Source organism: Ostrea edulis, chromosome 2, assembly GCF_947568905.1.
Source record: "Ostrea edulis chromosome 2, xbOstEdul1.1, whole genome shotgun sequence".
Taxonomy (NCBI): domain Eukaryota; kingdom Metazoa; phylum Mollusca; class Bivalvia; order Ostreida; family Ostreidae; genus Ostrea; species Ostrea edulis.
The window spans coordinates 30,259,982-30,274,636 of record NC_079165.1 but is presented as its reverse complement, the minus strand read 5'-3'; the positions used below and the strand labels follow the sequence as shown (position 1 = coordinate 30,274,636).

The 14,655-nt window shown below is 35.0% G+C and overlaps 2 protein-coding genes across 5 annotated transcripts in view; one reads left to right on the top strand and one right to left on the bottom strand.

Moving 5' to 3' along the window:
- Positions 1-12,954, top strand: part of LOC125678258 (uricase-like) — a 30,444-nt gene extending 17,490 nt beyond the window's left edge. For all 4 annotated transcript variants that reach the window (XM_048916560.2, XM_048916557.2, XM_048916559.2 and 1 more), the window contains exons 3-8: positions 682-798; positions 1,101-1,179; positions 5,745-5,928; positions 6,808-6,931; positions 10,066-10,161; positions 10,342-12,954. In XM_048916560.2, the coding sequence (XP_048772517.1) occupies positions 682-798; positions 1,101-1,179; positions 5,745-5,928; positions 6,808-6,931; positions 10,066-10,161; positions 10,342-10,416 (675 nt within the window). In that variant the 3' untranslated portion in view covers positions 10,417-12,954. The remainder of the gene's footprint in view (positions 1-681; positions 799-1,100; positions 1,180-5,744; positions 5,929-6,807; positions 6,932-10,065; positions 10,162-10,341) is intronic.
- A 1,695-nt stretch (positions 12,955-14,649) lies between these two features.
- LOC125678259 (SNARE-associated protein Snapin) overlaps positions 14,650-14,655 on the bottom strand; it is a 17,869-nt gene continuing 17,863 nt past the window's right edge. Inside the window, exon 4 of the mRNA XM_048916561.2 lies at positions 14,650-14,655. This exon is cut by the window's right edge and continues 202 nt beyond it. The gene's annotated coding sequence lies outside the window, so the exon portion shown is untranslated.

The following is a 14,655-nucleotide window of genomic DNA, read 5'->3' as shown; positions in this document are numbered from 1 at the left end:
GTAATATTTCTTGCTTCGTTTGGCAAAGAGTTCCAGAGCTTTGCTGCCTCATATCTAAAAGATTTAATCCCATACCTGTTTGTTCTAGGTCTTGGTACTTCCGCTGTATTTGTATATCTAAAATTGTATGAATGGTTTTTTATAACAACTAGATCTTGTAAAAAAAAGTGGGGACATTTTGTTGATAATTTTAAAAGTTTCTAAAGCTATTGTTCGCATTCTTCTGGTTTTTAGTATTCAGACCGATCTGAAGTTCCAATATTCAGACCGATCTGATGTCCTAATATTTGTAACCAGGAGCTACAGAAGTTTCATAATAATCTGCATGAAATCTGTGCTGTAATCAGAAGCTCCATGGAATTACCTGTAACTGTAAGATTCATGTTTTAGCTCAGAAGCTTCACAAGAACAATTGTACGAAAAGACTGTCTAAGCAGGGAGCACATAAAAATTTCGTGGAAATTATGGGTTCCCCTATCCCACAAATTTCAAACCAAAACAAAATACACAATTCCTATAAATATATTATATCCTCCACCAAAAAACTGCAAAATCTAGGCAATCCATCAAAATTGGCTCCTGTAAATTTAAATGTTACTATAGTTGTCTTTGCTTATTTTTTGCCATGAATGACTGAGTGTAAATATTCTTGATCATAAATTTGATATTTTTTTGTGGTAGGTTCAAAGTGCAGAGAGATTTGCTTTGTTGCTGTGTGACCATTTTCTCAGGAAGTATCGTCATGTTATGAAGGTGAGGGTTCATATCGAAGAAGCACCATGGAAACGCATGGAAATAGTAAGTACAAGCATTTAGATGTTTCAGAGTTAAGTAATCAATTTATGAAGTGAAGATCATTAGATAGATTATGTGAATGCAAGACCTCATGGTGCCTTACAAGGAATGCTTTTTTGCTTGCAGTTTTTTGTTTGTTTCTTTCTTGACTATGCTATTTGTTTAACTGCAATAATTGGTTTGTCAGTAATACTAATCTATATTTGAATTTGACAGACTTTTTAAAGCATGATTTAATTGGAGAAAATGCTAAATTGCTTGAAATTTGGAGACAGTTTTACTTTATTTTATGATGATACCAATAGGGAGGCCAGCAGCATGTGCACGCTTTTCTCTTCAGTCATGAAGCCAAGCATGTTTGTGAAGTAAATCAGGTTAGAGATGGTATGTATCAGTGTCATTTTAAGAAATTAATTTTCTTTTTGAAAATACATGAGAGCATGAACTGCGATGCATCATGCCACTGAGCATACTTCATGAAGCACTGATGGGCTGGTGTGAAGTGCTGCTGTTCATACCCTTGTGTATTTATGGAAATAAAATGTATTTTTATGCTTCCTGAAAAATTTCGGGGGAGCATAAAGTTGTCATTTCCGTCCATCCGAGCCCATATCCCTTAAACTTTTAATCAGAAATTGATCACAAATGTTCTTTGAGACAAGGACTTGTGGACGAAGGTCTCTCAAGGTCAATTTGGAAAGGTCAAGGTCACTCAGAACATAAGATTTCCTTATTTCAACAGGTTTTGATAAAAGTTACTATCTCCTAAACAGTTGATCAGAAAATCACAAATGTTTCTTTGGACAGGAGACTTTTGGACCAAGGTCATCTGAAAAGGTTGAGGTCACTCAGAACATCTACCTTATGTAAGGAAAAAGTTCCTCATTTCAACAATTTTTAAGCAGTTATTGATGGCAGATCATCATGCAGTATATCACGCAACTAAGTAACAGGGAAATGGCTTTTAGGTGAAGGTCACTAAAGGTCATTTTGGAGTCAAGGTCATTCAGAATATATACCTTATATTAGGAAAAGTTCCTTATTTCATTTTAAACAGGTATTGATGGCAGATCATTTATCACCCAGATACGTAAAAGGTAAATGGCTTTCAGTCAGAGGTCACTCCTGGTCATTTTGTTAAGGTCAAGGTTACTTAGAACAAATAACCGTGTATATGAAAAAATCTTCATTACTTCACCAGTTATTGAATCTTTTTGAACTCTGATCTCTCAAGGTCATTTTGGAAAGGTCAAGGTCACTTGGAACTTATGTGTTACATGGGGTAAATGTTTCTTATTTCAGCAGTTTTTGAACAGGTATTGATCATATATCACACAAATAAATAATAGGGAAATTGCTTTCAGAGAGAGGTCACTCAAATTTATTTTGTAAAGGTCAAGGTCACTCAACATACACCTTATATATATATAAAACCCCTTCATTTCTGTAGTATTTCAACAGTCATTGATCATTGTGCAAGTCATTTGTCACATGAAGTGGTCTATCGGTTAGATGCATTTCGGGGAGTATTCATCAGTTTTACTGATATTAAAATTGTCATTCTATGAGTCAATAAGTAACCAGCCTATCCCGTTTCCCATTGACTGAGACGGTCACGATTTTCATAGCTTCTTTCAATACATGTTTTATACCTGGGTACAAAATTGCATGCGTATCGAGTCATTCTTTAATAAGATATTGAATGTCAAACATAGCTAGTAATGCAAAGGCATGCTTTTCATCTAAAGTTGAGTACCATGCTATAATTCGGTATTTGTATTTAAAGTTAAAACAGGCAAGGAAATACACGGCGAGTTAGCCGATTTTTATGGGTCTTCTGCATCATCTTATGCTCAGGTTAAATTTTGGGTACCGTATATACTCGCCTATAAGTTGGATTTTTGGGAGTCAATTTTTGGTCCAAAACTCTATGTCCGACTTATAGCCGCGTTCTAAGAAGATTGGTATTTTTCTGGGCGGCGTAATGTAACTCCGACGATTATCATGGACTACCACACAAATGATTATCTAGACATATTGTATTGTTTATGTATTTTAAAATTATGTATAAAATACAAGTATTTGCATATTTTTATCTAGTTAAAAACTATTTACATACCGCTATAATTAATACTTTCAATATTCAACTAGTCTATCGTTTATCGGTAAAATTGAATTACGAACCCGATTTAATATTGAAATATTCATATGTATAACGGCTGAAATATATTTCATAAAAGATTGAATATTGTTAACAGATAATTTAGATCATCATTCTTGACTCTTAAAATTGTTGATACAATGAATTATACCGGAATCCCACAATAACAGTTTTCGCGAGGCGCGTACCACTAAGTAAACACAGTGTCGGGTACTGGTAATTAGGAGACCATAATTGCTTAGGTAAACAAGGGATCATTGCCCATAATAGATCAAGGGTTGTGTTTAAACCCCAAACAGGTATGGCTTGGATATTGAGCACCTCATAGTTATTAATTTCTCAAAATATTTTTGAAACATAGGTAAAAACACTAGAGCATTGACTTGAAATTGTCGACCGATTCTGACAAAAAATTGTACCGATTTATAAGCGGGTCAATGGCAAATTCCTACAAAATGACCTTAAAAAATACAACCGACTTATAGGCGAGTATATATGGTAGAGCAATTCAAACGTGGTAGAATGTCTTTAGAAGATGAAGCCAGATCTGGATGCCACCTACGAAGAAATGCGTAAGAAAGTTCGGGATCTGATTTACTCTGATAGGCAAATTCAGGTGGAAAAAATAGCGCAGGCATTAGGCATTTCACATGGTAGTGTTTCAACAATCTTACATGACCGTTTAGGTATGCGCAAGCTAACAGTCCGTTGGTTCCTCAAATCCCATAGCAATGGGGAAATGGCAACCAGAGCATCAATATGCAGCACCTTGTTGAAGCGTTTTAGGTCAAAAGATGATTTTCTTTTGTGTCTGGTGACTGTAGATGAGACTTGGGTTCATTATTATGAGCCAGAGAATAAAAGTCGTCAGTGGGTAGGGCCTGGGTCTCTGAGGCCAAAGAAGTTCAAGATGCAACCATCTGCTGGCAAGGTGATGGCCACAGTATTTTGGGACGTAAAGGGCGTTATTATGTTGGACTTTTTACTTAAGAGAAGTACAATAACTGGAGTGTACTATGCAAACTTGCTAGACCAGCTGAGAATCGCCATCCGTATAAAACACCAAGGTAAACTCTCTAAAAGTGTTTTAATTGCTGCATTTGGACAACGTCAGAGTCCACACTTGCAAAGTTGCAATGGATGCCATAGAGCGAAATGGGTATGAATTAATACCAAATCCTGCCTATTTGCCTGACCTAGCTCCTAGCAGCTTCTTCCTGTTCCCAAACTTGAAAAAGGATATCCATGGATGTCATTTCCAGTCTGACAAAGAAATTGTGATGGCAGTTGAGGAGTGGGTCAATGGAAAGGACCCTGACTTTTTCAGTTCTGGGCTGATGGCACTTGAACACCGTTGGTCTAAGTGCATCACACTAGAGGGCAATTACATTGAAAAAGAAGAGGTAGATCTTAACCGGAAATAAGTTAGGCTGGTTACTTATTGATTCGCCCTTGTATATTTATCAAGATTCATAAACAGAAAGCTCACCACCGAAATGCAAGTGTCCGATTCGCTGGGAGATTAGAGTAATTGAATTGGGCACTTGACTTGTGATGAATGGAAATCATCTGCGAAATAAAGTAGTATTAAAAGGTAGGCAAAGCAGTGACACCAGTTGATGTCGCTGAATTCCCACTTTTCAATATGGAGTCCACTATGACTCTCCCTCACAGATGTCATAATATAAAAGTATTCAACATTGAGCTGGCACTGATGATGATCATGCCATTTGTTTTGTATAGTTTTTAACCTCCACATCAGAGAGCGATAAAAGTTCATTAAATCACAAAAATTATGTCGAAAATCCCTGAAATTCCAGATATTTTTTCTTTGCCGATCTATAAAAAGAATTAGGGTCAGAGGCTCCAAATAGGGTCTGTTGGTCAGGTTACCTAAAACACAGAATTTATTTTAGGCCTGATATTTTTTTATCAAATGGGTATAAGGGCAATAGTCGTGTCAGCCCTGAGGCAATAACTGTTGTCAAGGTTCTTTAGTGTGAATTCAATAATTGTTTTATTACACTGAAATACTATTGATATGGATTTCTATGAATTTTACGAAACATATAAGATTTGCAAACTCAACTGTCATCTTAAAACATTTTGGTCAGCTTATGAAATCAATGAGAATATGGATTAAGTTGAGTTAGGCTTCAGCATGTTATTGAATTTTTTCCTAACATCCGATTGAATGATAGTTTCTGAATATATGTTATGCAAATTCTACTTTATTTCAGTCGTTTCATTTAAACGCTTTGATGCTACCGACTGGGTTGAGACCGAATGTTAAATCTATTACAAGGGGTGGATAGTTATTCAGCAATCCTTTCTTACGTCAATGGCCAATATCTGAATTATCACGTAAACTTTATATACCTGTTGCATCAAAGTTTGTTCGAGCATGATGTGAATATATGAAGAGAATGAGCCTGTCATGAAAATTGCCATTTACATTTAAAGAGTGCCAGCTGTGTTGGCCTTTAATTTGAATTTCCGTCAATTTTTACAATCTATTAAGATATGAATTTACTGGTAATATCTTAATCGACCTAGTATAAAATGGTCTGTTTGTATGTACATAATTTCATAATAAAATAGTTGTCATTCCTCACAAACTCTAGATAATTAAGAGAATCATGTTGGATATATCAGTCATCAGTCAGAATACTGTCGGAGAAGTTCATCGAGATTAATTTCTTGTTAGCTGTAAAAGGCTTTGAAAGGCTAACAGGCAAGTATACACCAAAGATGATGTTCAGTTAATTTGTTGTTTCCATGTTTACAGAAAAGCCCCTGATATGGACAGCATTAAGTGAGATGAGAGTTATGAAGACTACTCAGTCAGCTTTCAAAAACTTTGTCTCTGATGAATTCAGAACCCTCCCTGATGCTGACGACCGCTTATTCTGTACAGTCGTCCAGTGTAAATGGTGGTACAACACATCAGCTGTCAACTTTGAAAGAGCATGGTGAGGAACAGATGTTAAAGAATATAGGATTATAGAGCTTGTATTGGTGAACATTGGCCGAGTTGGGTTTGAAAATTTTGCAAACTTGTGAGTGAATTTTCACACCCATCTCTGCCAATATTCACCAATGTAAGTTCAATAACTCATTTATCATATAGCTAAAGTACATGTATATTTCAGTTGTTTTATGTTGATTATTTATTTTCTGGTCAAGTTGCATATTTTCAACGGTCATTCAATTGCATCGATCAATACGAGTAAAATGTTTTAAAATTGTGAATATTTGCTGGTCCAAACTATAATCAAGGCCATAGTATTGCAAGAATTCATTGATAGTTAATAAATAAAATATTGAAATCAAAGTGATAGCTGGTCTGCCATCTTTGTTTACGTCTTAGCGTGCAACAATGTAACTTGTTCCTAGAATGTTTGATACGGATCCTATTATTTCATGAAAAGTTGGTCCAGGTTATCACTCTTAAATACTCTAGAATTTAGGAACATCTCATTACTAACAAATTATTAGATATATGTATGTATGCAATTATAGAATGTTATTGAATAGATACTAGGACTTATATATTACAGGAACATTGCAGTGTTATGATGTTCATTATGATGGATTTAGTATAACTTTTGATACAGACGTATACAGTAAATTAATGTTCAAGAATTGCATGTACTCACATACTGTCTTAGTCTACATATAATGAAGACTCATATGAAAAGTGTATTTTGAAGGTACAATAGGATAATATTCTACCAAGATCCTACTTACGAGTAGATTGAAAACATTCTATAGTTGTGTATTGATTTCTTGACTTCATTTTTTAAAGATTTTTCTCTTATCAGAATTTTCTATGTGTTGTTTTATCACAGGGAAGGCGTGAAGAGCACCATTTTGGAAACATTTGCCGGACCTCCTGACAGGGGAGAGTACTCTCCCTCAGTACAGAACACCCTGTACCTCACGGCCCAGAACATTCTGGAAAAAATGCCAGAGGTAAGTGCACCAGCATTGAGCTATAAACACGTAATACGCCAGAAGTACTAATTTGATGATAATACTTGTCCTGTTTTCTCTTTTCATGGAGTACTAGTCTAGTCAGTAGGGCAAAGCTGCAAAGGTTGTTTGAAGATTATTGAGACACTCAATTGTACGTAATTCCTCTATTATATTATGATGAAATGGCACATTTATTGTGAAAAAATGGCAGTTGACTTGCTCTATATTACCATAGAAAATACAGTTGGCAAGAAATTAGCAATTTAACTATATGCAACTTTTGGAATTGCTGACTCCCATAGGGAACCTAAAATTGATCCCTATGCAGATTAAAATAGTTTCCATTCAATATCTCTGCTACGGGTGCACATATTCAATACACTGGTATTGAGATTAGAGCTCTTCTGTGTAGGAGGTGCATTTCGTGGAACTTCAAATGCCAAAGTGGGACAGAGTGGACCTACAGTCAGTGGGGAAGACGATAAAATGCATTAAAAACAGCTTCTGTTTAAATATGTGAATGTAGGAAATACAAAATGCTCATGTTTGCAAGTAATATCCTGTATATGATACGTATGACCAATGAAATTCCATGTATTTAATTACTCCCTAAATACACTTATCACTGACTTAGTTTGTGTATCAGTCGAATTTGGGTGATGAAACTGCGTATGAGAAACTTACTGAGCAGATTCACTTATGCAGTGATGAATATTCGTCCCACTCCCGCATGTAAACAAATTGTTTTGTGCCTTACTATGTATGAGAGTTCTCCAAAGGGAAATAACTCGGACGTATCTTGAAACTGGCATACCCTATTCATATTGAAATTTGGTGTATGGATAAATCATGAGAAAATTGTTGACAGAGTTGTGCCCCTTGGACTTAGAATTTCAAACAATTCAAAGTTTCTGCTTGTTATCTCATTCATACATATACATTTTGAATTGAAATTTGGGATATTGAATGTAATGACATTGTTAACAATAAATAATGTCAGCCGTATTGAATTCAACATTACATGTATTTAATTCTGTTAACAACAACCACCTCCCCAGTATATTTGTTTACAAACAGTTCTGAAAACTTTCAATATCACAGTGGTAACAATTGCAAGGTGCAAGTCAATGTCCAATGTAAAAAAGGTGACGACATCCCCCTCCCCTTTCTGCAGATGAAAACAGCCTTGAAACTGTAAACATTTAATGATGTGTTACTGCCAGTACATGAATATTTTAAATATCTCTCTCTGCCAAAGCAAATTATTTCCAGCAGTTTTATCATCATTACTAAGTTTCATAAATCCGTGTTTATAAAAGTCAATGTGTCCCAACATTTTGTCCAATTTCTTTGTTTTGGTTGGTTGATTTTTCACAAAGTTATTGTCCTTGGAATTAAAACAAAAAAATAGCGTCAATGATCAGATTCCTGACTTTTTTGGTTGTGCTTCCAGATATTCATTTTATCATTGTTTATATTTGATACATTTGTAGCAGGTCTGGCATTCGTATAGTCTGTACTTCGTGTTGTGTTTGTTTTATTTGATTTGATAGTGGCAACTTCAAAACAACCCAACCACACTATGATTAGAAGCTTGAAAATGAATTCAATAGAAATGAAAATAAGATAAACAACACTTTACGAATTTATTACCAGTATGAATATGACAAATACACACTCCTAAAGTCTAGAACTTAGCATATAAACTATAAGGAAAAGCACCCAACACTCAAATGATATAATAATTTAGTAAGCTAAAAGGTGCAAATTAAAGTATAAGGACAAAACAGACGAATGCAAAACCTGATTCCAGTATAGGAAGATTGGAAGGAGAAGTGTTGCTAGCAAGGCCAGCTGTCTCGCTTCGACAAATTGTGGGCTGCATGGCTTTATATTGTAATTTGAACAATAGAAACTAGCTGTCACTAAAGTTATTGGCTGAAAGATAAAGTGGGCGTGGTCAAATACAATGGTTGAATGATTTACATTGGGATCGAAATTCAGAAATAAAAGTAAAAGTTAAACCGAAACTACCACACATTGCTTTACCATATAACATTACAGATCAAGTTTGAATTTTGTGATTTATCACCGAGTTATGGCCCTTGGACTTCGAAAAATAGTGTGAATTATCAGTTTCTTTGGACTTTTTTTTTGGTTGTGCTTGCAGATCTTCGTTTGATAATTGGTATACGTTTAGTTTGCTTCTACAAAGTTGATAAGAACTAGTGGAGTCCCCTATATCCACATCAGCTTAAAGTTTACATCCAAGTTTCTTATTTCTGTAGATAAGAGTACTACACTCGTTAAAACTTCTAGCATAGTAATACAACAATGTATAGCTTAAAATTATTCAAGATCACCTACATTTCACAGTTCATTGACTTGGTTAAATACCTAAACCTAATGGTAAATTTGTCTTTTTTCATGGTCTAGTCTTTGTACCTGAATAGTAGTTGATTTCCAACCATTCCTATCCTGGTTCCCCAATTTCCCCCTTTACAATAACCTACATATTGAACTTCAAATATTGTTGTGGTCCAATAATTTTTGCAACTAGTAGAGGACTATTTATTGCCATGCAGTACTCTCAGAATGCTTGTTTAAAAGTGTTCCTGATCATGTAGCGGTTAGCCGGATTCAATCGCTGGTGGCCAGATAAGCTCAGTGGGTAGGGCACCTGACTAGAGATTCAGGGGGCCCGGGTTTGAATCCCGGTCTGGTCTGTTGCATTTTCTCCCTTACTGTTACATTTGGTGTCAATCCTTGGAACTGACAGGTGAAAATGCCTGCCAGGGGATTAAGATCCTGGGTTGATGTCTTCAAGTGTGAAGACATTTAAGGAGGGAGGAGTGTAGCGGTCAGCCGGATTTGATCTCTGGTGGCCAGATAGCTCAGTTGGTAGAGCACCTGACTAGAGATTCAGGGAGCCCGGGTTCGAATCTCGGTCTGGTCCGTTGCATTTTCTCCCTTCCTGTTACACACCAATTGGGGCCAGATGATACATAGTACAAGATTCAGTTAATGTCAAATCGAACTGTGTGTTAGATCTCAAGTTGAAAAGAACCATTTAGTCAGTGTGTTCAGCGATGACTTTGCCTGATCTGATACTGTGTACATATATTTTTCAGGTTGAGAAGGTTTATATCAATCTTCCAAATGTACACTACTTCGGAATTGACTTCAACCGGTTTCCGAAGATTGACTTCAGAAAAAATGATGACAATGTAAGTGGCTTATGTTTTGATGAAATACCTGTATAAAATTTCCCACAATCATTGGAAATCTGTAATCAGAAGATTTATTGAAATGTTTGAATCCACTTTGAAATTGGACACACTACTCTATTAGAGATTTTATTATTTGCTACTTAGTTTAGAGTGCTACATGAAATAATTTCCTTGCAGGTCTACATGCCCACAGATAAACCTTCAGGAAACATCAATGCAACAATAGCCAGAAAAACCAAATCGAGGCTCTGATTGTCAAGGAGATGATGACAAGTGTTGCATGGTAGTTCAGCCTGTATCAGAGAAATATATAGCAATCAGCCAGTTCTGTACATTGGTTTCTTAAACATATTTGTAAACAGTATTAATTGATCCAGCTTTAATTAGGTTACGGTGTGTTTACAAACAAATTGTATGTATAATCATCCTATTTTAGCAGCTATGTGCTCTCTAGAGTATAGATATATTTTTGTACTGTACATGTATACTTTTTTATAGGCTCAAACATTTTGTAATAAATTCTGTGGTGATTGAAAAGTTTGAAATTGTCTATAACAATGAAACAGTGATACAGATACTTTTAGAATAATATAAACTTTGATATACTTTTTACATATAAGGCGTTTTCCATGTGTTGTAAAATGTGATTTACTGTCTCGGGTTTGTGATATTACATTGCAAGCACCATTGGAAATTTATAGTTACATTTATGAGAAGCTGTAGTATTACTTCTTACTTAGTATTACTTATGCAGGAACTCCATTGAATATTTTTCCTTTTATTGATATTTCTTTGTTTTTTAGATAATTGTGACAAGTGAAACTGATTGATATAAAATTATAGTTTACCTTTACTTGTATCATTGTGAATACTGAATATTGAATTCATTACTTTGTATACAAAATTCTTTACACAAAATGTATTTCACTTCTTGACACTGTTCAAAGCTCTCGCAAACCAAAAAACATATGTAGTATTTGTTAATTGCAGGCTCTTTATTTTTAAGGCATACATTTATTAACAAAGACAAGAAGACAAAATATCCAGTATGATAAAACTGTTTTACTGGGATCGTTACTGTCGTCTGCTTCTTTTTTCACTCTAAAAAGGAACTGGTATATGTTTGTAAATTGTTCATGTTCACAAAATTGCCAATCCTTGCAGTTGAATTGAGTCTTCAGCCAAGTATATTAGCAGTGTTTGAAATTCACTTTAAAATTAACTAGACATGCAGGGCTGACTGCTTGTAAAAATTGTAAGCCCTGCCAGAGACCTACTAGCACCGAGAAAATAAAAGCCATTTATGAAATTACTTTTATTAATAACTATCTTCTAATTAAAGCGATTATGACTATAGAACCTCAGTCCTGATCACGTATACTTTTATAGAGCCCTTTGGCTTGTAATACAACTTCATGATCAGTATTTTAAGTAGATTGATACATTGAAATTCTATATAGTGGAAATTTTAACACATCTGGTTGGGTGTCTCTACCAAGAAATTTGTTCGCCCGGGTGGTCGGGCGCAGAGTTATATCAAACACTGAATAGCTATCTCTGCATTGATAATGGTACCCTTCTCTAGTATGAAAGTAACCCCTGGCATTCTGATGAATGGCGTACTGGTCGACATCTCTAAATTTTCATGTACCCTCATACAGTAGTCATTAATAAAATTGTGTACACTGACCTAGCTAGGTCTTGAGTTCATGTTTTGCCGTTTTCATTCTTTTTCTCTAGTTTCAAATTACTGAATGTCCTCTCAAAATTTAGGAATTTTGCAGGTTTTTATTTAGAGATCACTCTCAACATGCTTCCTGAAAATTATATTAGTATTACAATAATATGTACAGTGCTCCCTCGATATACATGTATTGCACACACACCCTTCCTCCCCCATTATAATGCCACCCCCGCTTATTGCCTAAAAATCTTAAAGAACAGATCCCCCCCCCCCCCCCCCCATGTAACACCCCTGTTATAATGCCAACCCTGCATAATGCCATATGCCACTGATTTTCGAAAACAAATGGTCTTTAATAGTGTTTACCCTTCATAATAATACCAATTACCTAACACTCATCCATAATCACACCTGTACTTTGAGAGCAGTGCAGTGAAGTGTGACAGGCTGGTCAGGTACTTAGGTGGTCAGGTTAATTACTAATAATTGCTGAGTTAAACTGAAGATAAGCTAAATGTTTATACAGAATGGAACCCAAATAAATTTATGGAATTCAATTTCTTTTGACTGCTCAGTGAATTGTCCATAATGGTGAATTCGTTATATTGCCACCCCTGCTTTATTGCCCAAATTCATCTTAAACAAAAGTTGGCAACATATCGAGGGAGCACTATACAAGTATTATGTCAATTGTTCAAGCTAACACACAACCTTTAAAGATTTAAGATCTGTGAATGCATTATGTGTTGTACATGCAATTGTAGTATTGAATGCACATTGAATAAATGCTGATGAATAATGTATATTATGTGGAATGCAACTTTTATATTTGGCATTCCTGTTAGTCTTACATATTCCAAGTTTTTGCCAAATCACTTGCATAATCCAACATCTTATATGGAATAGATACTACAAATGTGCTTTTGATACTGATTGCACTTCTCAAATTAATAGTGTTTTGCATATAAATTCTGTATTCAGAGACAATATAGCAGGAACTGGAATATGATTTCTTTCTAAAATTACAAGGGCATTTTGTGTGGATTTCTGTTGTTGTCTCCCTTATTATGTGATTAGTTGTGAGAATAAAACATATGCTAAGTGTTTATCGATAAGAGTTTTTTATCTTGTATTCAGGCACTTCTTGCATTATCAGAATATCCATAAAAACATTGTAGCAATAGATTTGAGATTGTGGGCATTATAAGTAAAGCACACCAACTGGATTGTTAAGAAGGTATTCTACGTCAGAGAAGTTTGATGGAGGATATGTACAAAAATATTTTGAAAATGAAAACTTTCAAATTTACTTTATTTAGTCAAAAAATGCAGGTTTAGTAGAAAGCAATCTGAAATAACTTTAAAACCCCTGCTGGACTTGAACCCGCGATCTTCAGTTCAGCAGTCGACTTCCTTAAATTAACCTACTGAGCTACTCAGCTAGGCGATGATTTTTTAAATTAAAAGACAAATACTGCTGATGTCTATATTTTCATCCATGTTTAAAAAGGAAGTCGGCCATTATGACGATGTAGAGTACCTCCTGAACCTTTAATGGAGCGTTAGACTGCAGTTAAAAATTCTTGATAATTCATGGAAAAATCTGTCTATACGGAATTCTGTGGTGTAACAGTAATATTTTTGCATGCAAGAGTTTAATACTGATTTCTCGGACACACATTTCTTTTGATTGAAGCCCCTTTCAGTTTTAGTTTGTAGATATTGAGCATATTTTTGGTAGGTAGTTGTAAACTGAAGAGCTATGGATTAAATTTGATAAATATGGAATTCCATTCCAATTGATCTTATTCAGCAGAGGACTCTGGATAATTAATATTTCATAGAGTTCAGTTTTCCTGACTTTTTCCACTGGTTGCAGCTAAAGTGTGCTAATGTTTTGTTGGGTGGTTGTAAGTTGTAGATCAAGTTCAATTCAGCAGTTATGGCCCTTGCACTTCAAATCATATTTACAGGTAATTTAATGTCTGTAAGATTGTATGACATAAGTGGAAAAAAAATTTCAATTCTCAAACCACAAGTAAATTTTAATTCAGGTGACAAAGGTTAAGATCACTCGGAGCAAAATATTTCCAAAATGGACTAGACAATTGTACATTGCATAAAAGATTAGTTGGGAACTGTGCAAGCATTATGGTTATGAGAAAATTGCAAATTTTTGTCCAAGTCATATTTGAAAATTAACATGCCACATCAAAGATGCGAAAGCCTTATAAAATCCCTGTTTAGATGTCTTTAATGTCACACAATATCTAAATATTCTAACCTACAAACTATAGTATTTTAATGTTACCAAACATCTAAATATTCTAACCAGAAACCTACAAACTACAGTATTTTAATGCTACACAACATCTAAATATTCTAACCTACAAACTACAGTATTTCCGGTACCTATCAAAGTGGACAATATACAGTTTAATGCAGGAGAGTCAAATGTCTGGGTCATGAATACAAAAATTTTCAGTTCACAAGCTTTGTGTTTGGTGCATTTAAGGTAATGGGAGGGGGGATAACACCTGAACATTTTGAGGTCAGCGTACCCAACTGACCTTACAGTGGGGTCTGCATGACTGGGACAGCTTCCTAGTCTTACATACATTTGTGAGGTTGCCTTGATGGGGAAAATGAGGTTCTCATGAATAATTTTGCATCTATATGTAGCGATGAACAAATTGAACTTTCATGAAAGTTAAAACAGGTTGCATGCAACAAACAGAATTTGTAGATTTCATTCTCTAGACTTTAAAATAGAGTATTACAGCGAGAGTGAAAAAACACAGTCATAG